The following is a 13347-nucleotide window of genomic DNA, read 5'->3' on the forward strand; positions in this document are numbered from 1 at the left end:
TAGGATTTAACTTCTTCGTCACAAGTTCAGTTTAAAATATAGCTTTGGGATTTGGTTGTCTAATTCACTCCAGTTGGGTCGAAAAGTAATCATAATGTTGTGAATGAAAATAAGATAAGGTAGATGAAAGGCAGATTTAAAGATTTCATCACCAATTTATGAATAAAAATGCCACTGGCTTGGCTTTCTAGCCACGCCCCACCCTTCTATTCAGACTGTGAATTTTAGCTTTTGTATAGCTTTTCACTGGTAGGCTCAGCCTTTGTTTAGTTTTCAACCAATCAGCAGCAAGTCTCATCACTCAAACATATAAGTATTTCCCTGTTTGAGATCTCTGCAGATATTATTCTCCTGAAGACGGTTGAAGCAAGTCAACCGAAACGTCGAGATATTCTCAACCAACAACAACAGTTCTTTTCAGAACTATATAGAATTATATAGAATTACAGAATTATATACAATTTATGAATAATTATTAATAATTGAATAAGGGGTAGCCTATAAAAGTTAAGATAATAGTATTGACAATAAGGGACATCTGCTTGGGAAAGAAAGGCACTCCTGAAGCCTCTCACACCACTCTTAGAGACATCCCCATTCTCCTTCTATTTTTATATTCCATTTTATTATTTTATAACCTGGAAAAATGTGTTTAACCATCAAATTCTTGAAAAGTATCAGTTAAAAAAAAAACAAAACAATTTTATATTCAAAGTTAAAGTTATTTATTGGAGAACTTATTTATTTGAAATTATAAATTAATACTATATTATGACCAGGTTGAATTATTTTTTTATGTTTTTAAAATCACCCAAAAAATGAAATAGTATATAAAATGTAATATCTTTTATCTCAGTATTGTATAGAAAAAATGTTTTCTCAAATTCAAATAAACTCAATTATCAATCAATTATGTAAAAACGAGGAGGGGTAGGTACAGTTGTGATGTAGAATTATTGTATTTGTAAGAAAATGTAAGCAGTCTTTGAAAAGTTGATTTGGTTACTCTCTGTTTTTTTTAAGTACATGTTGTACTAATAGTTCATTGGTTTAATACTATTAAAACCAGTAAATACAGCATTTATAAATATTGCAAATTAAAGAAAATAGGACTTCTATACTGTAGGTCAGCTCTTATCGATCCAATCTAAAAAAACAGATATCCTGATTGCATTTGTTGCTCACCCGTAGTAGAAACATTCCAAGGTATTAAAAATGAAAGCAAACGGCGATGGCTACCTCACCTTTGTTAGACTGTGTTTACTTCTTGTATGTAGCATATTCTAAAGGAAATAGGAAAGGCACCTTATTTAATGTAAGCTTAAGGGATTTGTCGTGTTTTGTAATTAAAAACTTCACATACTCTGCCGTAACTTGGCGGATTCTTTCCCTATGTGACCCCAGCAATGACCTCTTGATTATTGGTTAAATGAAAACTACTCTCATTGATACTTGGTTCTATTTCTATTTTCGTTCCCGTTGGAATTCATATAAATAGTTGTTAAGGTGATCCCAAGGAGTTTGAGTTGCCGGCAGAATTCCTAATTGCCAGCATGGTACACTTTGGGGAATTTCAGAAAAAGATTCACGTTTTTATGCAATACTGTAGTTCTTAAGCCCACAAAAATGATGATGCCCTTAAATTTAAAGATACTAATAATCATGATTTAAACAAATTTTAATTCCACATTTTAATTGCCTAATTTGTATGTTTAAGTAAGGTATTAACTTAAAATTAAAAATTTGAATTAGAAAAATTCTCCCATTAATTTTTGGACAGGTAAATACAGTAATAACTTTCTTGTATTCTTTTGCATAACTCCTTAAATTGACTAGTAATGAATTTAAGGATTTTTGAAGTAAAATCTCTGTAAATTGGTGAAATCTACTTAGCTAATGAATTTATTTGATCTTTTTAAATAAGCTATTCAAAATTTATTTGGATATTTGAGGGTTTTTTTTGTCTTCTTGAATGATTGTACATCTTTGAGGATTGTACCTAATCAAGATGCTAATTTCTAATTCAAATCAAATATAGGAATTGATTGATGAGGGCATCTGCTCAAGGCATCCTGCCTCATTATCTTTTTATACTATTATGAAATGATATTACGGTTTGAAGACTTTTTAATTTGAATAAAATATAGTACAAATATATTATATTGTAAATATTCTATTTATATGATGACATTTCACCTTTAGAACGGTGGCACTCACAGACTGCCGTGCTGTCATACAGCAAGTATAATTAAATAATCAAAGTAATTGTAACCAAAAGAAATTATCTTGAAGTAGAAACTAAAATGATTAAACGCTTGTAAATATCAACAAGACAAGTATGATATCATTTAAGGAAGCTTGCAAAAACAATGAAAAGTCGAAGCAAGAATAAAAGATAAAAAAGCTAATATAAAAAATGCATAAATAGATAAAACTATATATGATGAGAAATGATCTTTGAAATAAGAAGTTAAAAACTACTTAAAAAATTGATGCTACTTAGATTTGAGCTCTAGTTACCACCAGTTTAAAAACTGAAATGGGAAGGTGGTTAATTTATAAAGTAATTAATATAGTATTCCTTACACTAAAAGCAATTTTTTATACATCTTATTTCTTGTAAAATGATTGCCATCTAGTGTATGGTATAAGCAAGCCTTCAAATATGTCTCCTCTAAGTGACTGGCATTGGCAGCAGAGAACTGACTTTGAGATATAGTGCGGAGCGTTCTAACCATTGCACTAGAACTCAACCCTGTTAAGTCTTGTGTCATTCATTAATATTAAAAATATGTAGAATGACATTTTACACCAGGCACACCTTGCATGAATTATGGACTTTGGTGTGACCAAATTTGAAGAAGATCCATGCATGGAAATTTACCAAAGTGGAGGGTAGAAAACCCCTGTGCGAAAACATGAAAAAGCAATCTGAAAAAATAGCAACAATATATTCAGAAAACAGCTTTAATAAATAAATTGTCAATATATGGCACTAAGGTTTTCACCTAGTACTATACTCTATCAAAAAAGTTTTTCTATGTGAAATTTGTCAGGGTCGTCAGTCTTGTTCCAAAATAGTAAACATTGATGTAAATATCAATATTAACATTTTTGTATTGTGATTTTTCCTTGTATGTGTTCTATGATTTTGTTTTTTATTCAAAGTATCAATAGTGATACCAGTAGTCAAAATCATCGTTTGTATATTATCAAAACTAGTTATGTTCATAATTACCTTTCATTGAATTTTAATATGTCACACTAAATTCAAAAGTCTTTATGCTGGTGAATTTTCAGTACTTCAACATGCACTTAGACCATATTGCACAAAAGTAAATCCTTGCCTAGCCATGGGATTCATAGGGCTGGTGGGGCTTATCCCCAGTTTCTGTAGCGTGAAGCGGATGAGAGCGTGATACTCCCCCTGGGTGGGACGCTTGTCCACTGCAGGCTACATTTTGCTGGTACCCATTGATACAGCTGGGTAGACTAAAGCAATGTAGATAAAGTGCCTTGCTGAAGAACACAAGCGAAATGCACAGTGAAGGATTGAAACCCCGACCTCTTGGTTGGGGAACTAAACCATTTCTACTGCACCAAATCTCTTCCACTGTATGCCTATTGCACAATGTACCAAGGGCTAAAACGTCTTTTGACGAATTGAACCAGCACATGCACACTGGCACCACCAGTTCGTCTGAGCTTTCAAGCTGCTCTGTTCTCAGTAGTACAATCTGCCGAAACCCTAAAAATTCAATTAAAACATAGAATTGCTTAACATGTTCCCTGCCAGGGATGCGAGTTCACGTCAGACATGGTTTAATCAGAGCGCCAAGGACATGAGCGTGGGTGTATGCAAAGAGGGCTTGGGAAGGTCGTACGACCCCCTTCCCCCAAAAAAACTGTCAAAGTTCCACATTTTTTTCATTGACATTTTTTTCTAGGGCCTTTTCACAATGACAAATGAAAAAGCATTGATGAGGTACCAGCAATGACTCCAAAGACCTTGCCAATTGCATGACGTAATCTATCTCAATTCCAGCAATTCTGAAACTGAGCCTGCAATCCGCTTCAAGCTGGTCGCGCTGTAATCGATTTTCCTTTTTCCCACTGAAAAGCTCCAAAAAATTATGATCACAACCCACCCAGAAAAAAATCCTGGGTACACCCCTGATGAGTTCACATCCACACCTGACCAAACATACCACTATTGTATTGCACGTAATCAAGCTGGCAGTTGTCACCAGAACACAAACTCACGTTCTGGTGGTTCAGCAAAGAACCGTGGTTGTAGTCATCTAAAAATATATATACCATACGTTTATGTTTCGTTACTTGATGGGAAGGATTTTCATAATGGTAGCACCCTACGATGAAAAAAGGCTTGGCAATCCATGTGTTAATGAAGTTTCAGTATAATAACTTCCAGTGAGGTCAAAATAATTTAGGTTATTGTTGATTTACAAATTTTGCTACAAAAATAATAAGAAAAATATCTCAAAAATGAAAATATAACTTGTTTGTTTAAAAAAATCGTGTTATCTATGTCACAGTTTAAAAAATAATTTTAAATTATGTACTGATGTTCTCACCACAGAAATCTATAATTTTTGCAGATTATAGGAATGATGTTATTTGAATGCCTTTAAATTGGTCAGGACAATTATTTTTTTTGTAAATTTTAGTTGAAATCTAATAGATTTATGTGGAACACAGTATATAAAATACTTTATTTTAAATTGGAAACAAATTGTATCTCCATAATAGTGTTTTTCACAAGGCCATTTTTGCAAGAAGATACAAAGAAAATGAAGAAACTTAAAGATCAAAAGTCAAATTGAAATACATTTAATATTTAGTTATGTGTATGTTATTGTTAATTGACAATACATTTGCTCTTGTTCTATATTCCGATCATTGGCATTGAAATTAATCCCACACCAATCAATCAATTAAAAATTATCAAGCATATGGGAAATAAAAAAGCTTTCATTTTCATATCAGATTAAAGGAATTTCAGTATGTGTCTTGGAATTGAGCTAACAGAAAAAAAGATACAACAAATTGTTTGCAAGTTGCTTTGACAATAAAGTAAAAGGTAGCAGTCAATCTTACTGGGAAAAACTAATTTTCCAATTTCCTCCTTATTGGACCATTCAATCCTTAACCAAAGCTTTTATGGGGCATTAGTTGTGGTTTGTTTGGTATTAGGGAGGTAGAAACATGTGCTTTCCATTTCCAGATTCAAATAGTTGTTTGTTTTGTTGTAATATAAAATATTTTAAAAAGATTCCCTGGCTGCTATCCAATATTTGGCCAGCAGAAAGTTAATCATCTTTTATATAAATTTGCATAGTTTAATTTAAAGGGGAGGGAAGCCCAGGGCTCCCTAAATATTTCAAAATGAAAAAAAAGGGAGGGAAAAATAGCATTTTAATTTTTAGACTGAGATTGCCATTCCTGCCATCCATATTCAAAACATTTTGTATTTTGTAACATGGCCCCAACAATGTTGGAAATGAGCTGGTTTTGGCCCTTAATTTGTAAAATTGACTTTCTGGTGTGTGTGTGTGTGTGCCCCCCCCCCCCACATTCACCCTTCCAACTTCTTTCAAATTCCTGGATCCTCTCACTGATTTGTTTATAATCTGAGACTATTGTCTCTTTCTCATGCTCTAAATTATCTGTTTTCACTGTCAAGTTCTAGATTCTAGAAATTATTCTCAGATTTTTTTTAGGTTTGGAGCTCTAGTTTTTGTATACTCCATCTGTCAAAAATGAGCTGGTTTAGGCCATCAATTTGTAAAATTGATCTTCTGGGACCCCTCCCCCTTTCAACTTCTTTCAAATTCCTGGATCCTCTCACTGAGTTGTTTATAATCTGAGACTGTTGTCTCTTTCTCATGCTCTAAATCTGTTTTCACTGTCCAGTTTTAGATTCTAGAAATTATTCTCAGATTTTTTTTGAGGTTTGAACTGTAGTTTCTGTATACTCCATCTGTCAAAATTCCTTCTCCAGGCTTCCTCTATTTGTAATTCCTGGACCTGTCACTGACACTATAAATAGCACTAAAAAACCCAACCAGTTTTATAGACCAGTGAAGGCGATCATACTTTTATAATATGGAGTGTGATAGATTCTCACATCAATGGAATAATGATCCTAGAACATCAGTCTGTGTTGAAGGCATTTTTTATTTCCATGTAAATCGGAAAGACTTGATTGTGAACCTTATAACAGCAAAATTATTTTTTAATTTTTTAAAAAGTCTAAATAAAAGTTATAGTCACCTGTTCGTGTTTCATCTGCCCTACGCATCAATGATGTTCATTGAATGGTATTATAGATCAACCTCGATCATTAAATTTTTTTACACATCACCTGTTGTGACTTCCTATGGATGTCACATAAAATGTCAGCATCTATTGATTTGTTCTCCTTCTCTTGACAGGCCACGTACCGTTTGATGGTAACACATTTGAAGATGTTATGTACAGCGTACTCAACAGGGACTACTCGCCCCCAAAGGCTAAAGGTATGTTCAATGGATTTGTTTATTTGGATGAAATTTACTGATGAATTGTATGAATTGCTAAATGTATGATTGATCAGTGACTACCAGTATTTTAAAATGTAAGGGCAGACACTTTCATGCTGCGTGGTTATCGCACTTACAGTAGAACTGCTGCTATAATAATGTTATAAAAGTCATAAAATGTCAATTTATGAGGTAATGCATGTAGAACTGCCCCTTTAAATTCTGTATGTAAACTTATTACTAGTATTGATATATTAGATAATGTGTACTCTGTGTTCTTTGCATTGCCATCAAAAAATTCATAGGTATCCAAATTAGGTAACTTGACACCATTTCTGACTTGTCACTTGTGGGTGTGAAGAAACTTGCTCAACTTAATCTGGATTATTTGATTGATTGATCCATAACAATTTATCAGAGTGAAAACTGACATAAAGCTTAGATGCACTGCTGACTATCGAACTGTTTAAAAGGGGTGACAGCCAATATGACTCATTGACTATTGTTAGTCGGTTATTGACAAACAAATTGTGTTTGTTTTTTTTTTTTTTGGCCTGCGAGCTGAACACAAGAGGGCATAGCTCAAGTGTAAGAAAGTGTCATTCCAGAGATTGAGGTGTTTTACACTGCTTTATCAGTGATTGAAATGCACTTTTCAAGTTCACTGGAAAAGACATATAGACATTAATGTAAATCAAATTATGCCAAATTGAAATTTTCACTTTTGTTGAACTGAGAATTTAAAGGTTACTGCTCTATGTTTTGATCACTCTTAGCAGTCCTTCTCGATTTACATTAAGGTGAGAGAATCATTGGTCTGAAACCACCAAATTAAGTTCATATTTATATTGATGTATATCCCTAGAGAGACAAATGGAGATAAGTCTGAACATCTCAAAATTTAGGTAAATAGAGATACATAAGTACATTGTAAATATTGTCCGGTACACTACACTTGGCCCTGGGGCAGCGTAGTTGCCAGGTCCACTGCCTGGGGTATGGAGGTTGGTAAAGGCACAAGCAAGGTCCAAGGAGTCCTGGTGGCAAAGCCGCCAAAGCCATGGCCTTTTATGTATATGTATAATTATATTGTATCATCCAGTCATTTACACTATTTTTATATGATATTTATTGCAATAAAAATGAATTGAATAAATGCTTAATTTAAACTGTTACAGAGATAATAGAGAAATATGCTTTTTCTTATCCTGGGCCCCGCCAGCCCCACAGCACTAGTGTTGACTCATCACAAAATACTGTAATGTTTCTAAATTTATTGTAACAATATTGAATCAATACTATGGAGTGACTTATTTTACACTTAGTACTTCTGTGTGGAATGTCAATAATTGGCAGCTATCCAGTGATCTGAGTAATATTATGAAGTGCATAGAGCCCTTTATTTTTGATAACGCTTTAAGAGATATAATATTATTATTTCAGACATTAACAATACATTCACACAAGTCTCTTAAGTGGTATACTAATTTGTTTTAGAAATATATTTTGGACTACCCATTCGATAAACCAGAAAAACATTGAAAATACAGAATATGCAGTGGCGGATCCCCCCCCCCTAGGCATAGGTTGGAAGATCAGACAATTACCCCAACTAGTTTTCAATTAAATAAATTATACTTACTGTTTTTGGTTCTCCATCGTAATAATGTATGTACGAAAGTGCGTTCGTCAGGCTTATTGGTTCATCGATCCATGAAAGCAAGACTACATTATCTAACTACTGAATGTTGTTGGAATATAATAATAGTACAATATAATATTGCCTGTCTTTGATTTTTTTTTTTTCTCTACGATAGGCCTAAAGAATGAGATAAAATTACCTGACCTTTTCTCAAGAGGTTCGCCGTCGTAATAATTTATGTACGAAAGTGCGTTCTTCAGGCCTATTGGTTCATCGATCCATTGGTTCATCGATCCTTGAAAGAAAGACTACATTATCTAACTACTCAATGTTGTTGGAATATAATAATAATAATAATAATAATAATAAAAATAATAATATATAATATAATATTGCCTGTCTTTGATTTTTTTTTCTCGATGATAGGCCTAAAGAATGAAATAAAATTACCTGACCTTTTCTCAAGGGGGAGGGGGGAACCTTGAATTTTGATGAACTTAAAGGTCATTAGAAGACTACTCAGAAGTCGTGAAAGCTCATTTCCGGCCATCGAGGAATAAAAATTTTCCCAGGAGACGACCCCCACCTCCCTATCATTTTGGGGTTTTTTGGAAACATTTGAAACCCCCCTCTTTTAAATACTGGATCCGCCCCTGATATATGAAACAAATGAAAAACATGGTAATTTACTTTAATGGAGTTTTTCCTAAGGCGAGACTTCATACCTTGATACACAAAGCCGGCACCTGTCGATAACAATTATTTCAAATAAAAACAAAATTTTAGTTTTTGGCCACAAGAAATGTAAATTTCATAGAAAGATAAAAATTTATATTTTTACTGCTGCCTTGAAGTCTTCCAAAATATATCTATTTCTTTGGTAATTATATAAATTTAAATCATTTATCAATCCCATTTACTACACTGTTTACATTCCTCAATAAAAGAAAGTAAGATGCAATGCCGATAACAAAAAATTAAAAAAGCCTTTGATTTACATTATTTTAGTATGCATTTAAAATTTGATAAAGCTCAAGGAATTCTTTTTATATACCTTGATTTTTATTGTCTAGTAGTTAGTAGTAGCATAACAATCTCCATTTCTGTATAAGAACACTGAGGCTGAAATTTCTTAATAAATAAGAACAAATTAAGACAGGTAAATTTTCAAATAATGTTTTTATTTTAAAAACCAAAAAAACCAAAAAAAAAAATCAAGCTAGTCACATACAGTAAAGTATTATTATTAATGTTTAAAAAGGTTGTGCTTTAAAATTCCTTTTTCCTTCTGTACCCTATGTGCAATAGGTATAGTATGACTCTACCTGTATAATACAGTACAGTAATAATATACTATGATACAATAATCATTTTTTATCTTTGAAAAGTATGTTAAATAAGAACCAAATAAGAACATTCTGAGCTTGAAGTATGCAAAAAGAAATAAGAACACTGAGCCTAGGCAAAATTTTACTGGTTCTTGTAAAAAACAAAGTGTATGTAATTGTAACTTAGTAGGAATACACTCTTGTAAATTATACACTGATGATGAAAATTCCAACATGAAAATCAAGTCAATATAAAAAATTCAGATCTACATTGACATACTGTAGTTTAGTCAGTTTAATATAGAGCCTACACAAAATGTAATCAGAACAATCTATAAACAGAGATACAGGTTTGAAACTCTTTCGTGAATAATCTTTAAGTTGCCATGCTTTTACAGGATCATACCTCATACTATTAATTAGGGTGATTTTTCTAACACTTAAATATTCCTATTACAGTCTCTCTGCTCAAGAATATTACAAGTAGAAGCATGTTAATGGTGTAAACTTAGGAATTATTCATGCATATAACTTTATTGTAAAATATGTGAACTTTATCACGTCTAACAAATTTTTTATGATAGTACCATTTTAAACCCACGGATTCCGGTTTTTAGCATCTTTACTCAACCGATTTGACCACTTTAATCAGGCTGATGTGATTTAAAGTATACTACTCATTAATGGGTACTCATATTTTAACGTCAGTAGAAAACGCCTCGTTAACTTTAACGTATATGTCGGCTTTCCCCTGATGTTTAGTTTAACCTATGGATTAAGAAAAGAATTACAATAATTATTCTGTGGGCGATGTGATGTGTAAACAGTACACTGAAATTTTTAAGTATTGATTGTATACTGTAACTAATTTTTAAAGTGGTTTGCTTTTGTTATCTTATTAACCAAACAACCAGTTTCGTATGGAGAGTAATAAACAGTGGCATCTAGGAGACTTAAAATAGGGGAGCTGATGGGAAGGGGACACAGAGCTGAAGTGGGGAATCGATGGTTAAGTGATGGGGCCTGGGTCGTAAAATAAGGTGAAATGAGGTGATTTTCAAATGCTTTAGCATGATTTTTTTGGCTTTAGACATTTTTAATGGGGGAGAGGGTGACTTGGGTTTGCTACTAGTATTACTAATAATATTTCAAAGTGGTTTAATTTGAACAAATTAACAGTTAATGCTGAAAAAAAAAATTATGTTGTTTAGTTCTAAATGCACTCTTCAAAATTTTCTAAATATTTCTTTGTCAATAGATGGTAACTTGGTTGATAGGGTCGATAGTTTTAAGTATTTAGGCATTACTTTTGATAGTTTTTTCACTTGGAACATGCATATTGAAAATGTGTGTTCAAAGAAATGCCAACGTATTGGAATTATTCTTAGATTAAGAAGTTTCATTCCTAATTTTTCTCTTAAACTTTTAGCTAATGCCATAGTACAGCCACTTTTTGATTATTGTAGTTCTGTTTGGTCAAATTGTACTGTAGACCATCTCAACTCACTCCAAGTATTATTAAATAGACTTGCCACTATTTTAAATGCTGATATCAGAACACCTGTTAACAATCTTATGAAATCTCTAAATTGGAAGTATGTAAATCAACGATGGGAAGAGAATATACTTATTATGACCTTTAAATGTTTAACAGGCACAGTCCCTGAGTACTTAAATAATTTTTAAGAGAAAATGGACAATTATCACAGTCTAAACACAAGAAGCAAATCGAAAAATACATTAGTTTTACCTAAATGGAGCAATGAATTTGGGAAAAATACATTAAAATACCGCTCAGTTAAACTGTGAAACAATCTTCCACCTGATACTCACAGTTTAATAAATTCCTTACCTTGCATTCCTTAAAATTGATTTAATATCACATTTTCATTTTGCTTCTTGTGTATACCAAATGTTGCTTGTTTACCTAATTTTCTTTTGTTTTTGCATATAATTTCTTAACTCTCATTTCTTATTTTAATGTTTTAACTATTAACTGGGACTTAAGGAAGAACAATGTAAAAGTTGATTAAGTATCCAGAGTATAAGTATAAATTTCTATCTATCTATTTGGGGAAAGATTGAGAATCTTTGTAATCAAAACCCTTGTGTGACCTCACTAGGCTAAAAAACACTCAGTAACTAGTTCAACTGAAAATCAATACGAAGAAACTCAAAACACTTTCAAAAGACGACCTACATGGAAAAAAACGCATCCAGGAAATACGCAAAACAGAACAAAGCTGTCAAACAACTTTTCTCTGATGCAAAGATAATGATGATGACGATGAACACCTTCCATGTAATTAAATAACTTAATTAATATATTGATTGATTAAACAATTTTATTTCTGCTGTAATACTATAAAAAAAAGTATCTATCTTACTACTCAAATGACATTACATTTTAAAATTGTTTATTGTATGATTTTCAATGTGTATGGAACAATGATACTTAATAATTTTTACAAATGTACAGTGCACCCTCCATTTCGAGATCCCTCTAATTATGAGACACCTCTCATTATTTGACCCTCTTATTAAAGACCGACCCCCAAATTTTTCAGGTCCCATTGGCAGTCTTGTTTTGGAGGGCCAACTGTATTAACTATGACACAAGTTATGTATATATATATAAATATATATTTTTATAGATGAAAGAAATAGTCGGAGGCTTGGATGGAACAAAACGTGTCTTTAATAATCAAGCTTTCGAGCTTACGCTCTTCATCAGGATCTGTAAAAAAAATCCATAAAACGGTACAAAATTGTCTTAAAATATAAAAACTACTTATTAATATTTACATTAAAAATACCTACGATTATTGTACAGATACTGATAGAAAGCTTTAATTGTAATTATCTTCATAGTTTTAATTATAATAATCATTTCGGTATTGCACTTTTAATCACTTTTGTATCAACAATTCTCTCAAGACCTTTTTATATATATATCAAAACGTTTCTCCATTTCTTTTTTATTGTCCTTGTTCCTTTTTGAATATCATGTCTGTGCAGTTAATTATTGATTGAATAATTGAATAGAATTGAGTAAACTTGGAAAGATCTAACATATTGTATAAAAAATAATATTAACCAATCAGAACCGAGTAAAAAATACAATTAATTCATTGGATCACAAAATGAAAGTTCGGTGACAAGTTAATTAGTGAATTAATTACAAGTAAACAATGATAAGATGTCAGCAATATAGAGATGGACGTAAGCAGTAGTTTATTAGCGGTGTTTATATTGAGCCAGCTGAATGCTAGACTTTCAGTGGGAGTGAATAAACTACCCAATAATTTAACAGGAAGTAAAATACAGTAAGATTTATATTAGGTCCTATCATGCAAACTCACTCTTCAATATATGTATATACATATATATTATGATATAAATAAATTGCTAAGTAAGTTGCAGTAAAGTAAATGAACAATGAAATAAATAGTAATAGTATTTATTTATTTTGTGATAACACTTTCAGTGATGTAGCACATTTTCACTAGTGGATCACATGGAAAAAAAAATGAATATTAGAAATAAAAATAAACAGTAATTAAACAACAAATTATATACAGTAACATAAACTTAAATATAAACATAGAGCCAATTTTTATTTTGAGGAAGTCAAGAGAACAAATATCTACTAGGTGTGCAATATTTCTTATCTCTGAAGATGCTCCGTCAAGGGCCAATATCCGCTTGAATTTTCACGTTGAGCCATAATAACAACACACTACAAGAAGATGCACTATAAAATCGAGTCTTATCACCTTCTCATTTTATTGATCCAAACATCGTCATAAGCATTGCATGTCCATGTGTGTTCTTA

At 32.0% G+C, this 13347-nt stretch overlaps 1 protein-coding gene across 4 annotated transcripts in view; it reads left to right on the forward strand.

The window, feature by feature from the left end:
* The window catches only part of LOC117115218 (serine/threonine-protein kinase ULK4-like), a gene marked incomplete at its 3' end in the record, with an annotated part of 111104 nt that overhangs the window by 47273 nt on the left and 50484 nt on the right, over positions 1-13347 (forward strand). For all 4 annotated transcript variants that reach the window (XM_033258926.1, XM_033258942.1, XM_033258934.1 and 1 more), the window contains 1 exon segment: positions 6456-6539. In XM_033258926.1, the coding sequence (XP_033114817.1) occupies positions 6456-6539 (84 nt within the window).

Source organism: Anneissia japonica, unplaced genomic scaffold, assembly GCF_011630105.1.
Source record: "Anneissia japonica isolate Jap-2015-1 unplaced genomic scaffold, ASM1163010v1 scaffold199_len4679917_cov187, whole genome shotgun sequence".
Classification (NCBI taxonomy): domain Eukaryota; kingdom Metazoa; phylum Echinodermata; class Crinoidea; order Comatulida; family Comatulidae; genus Anneissia; species Anneissia japonica.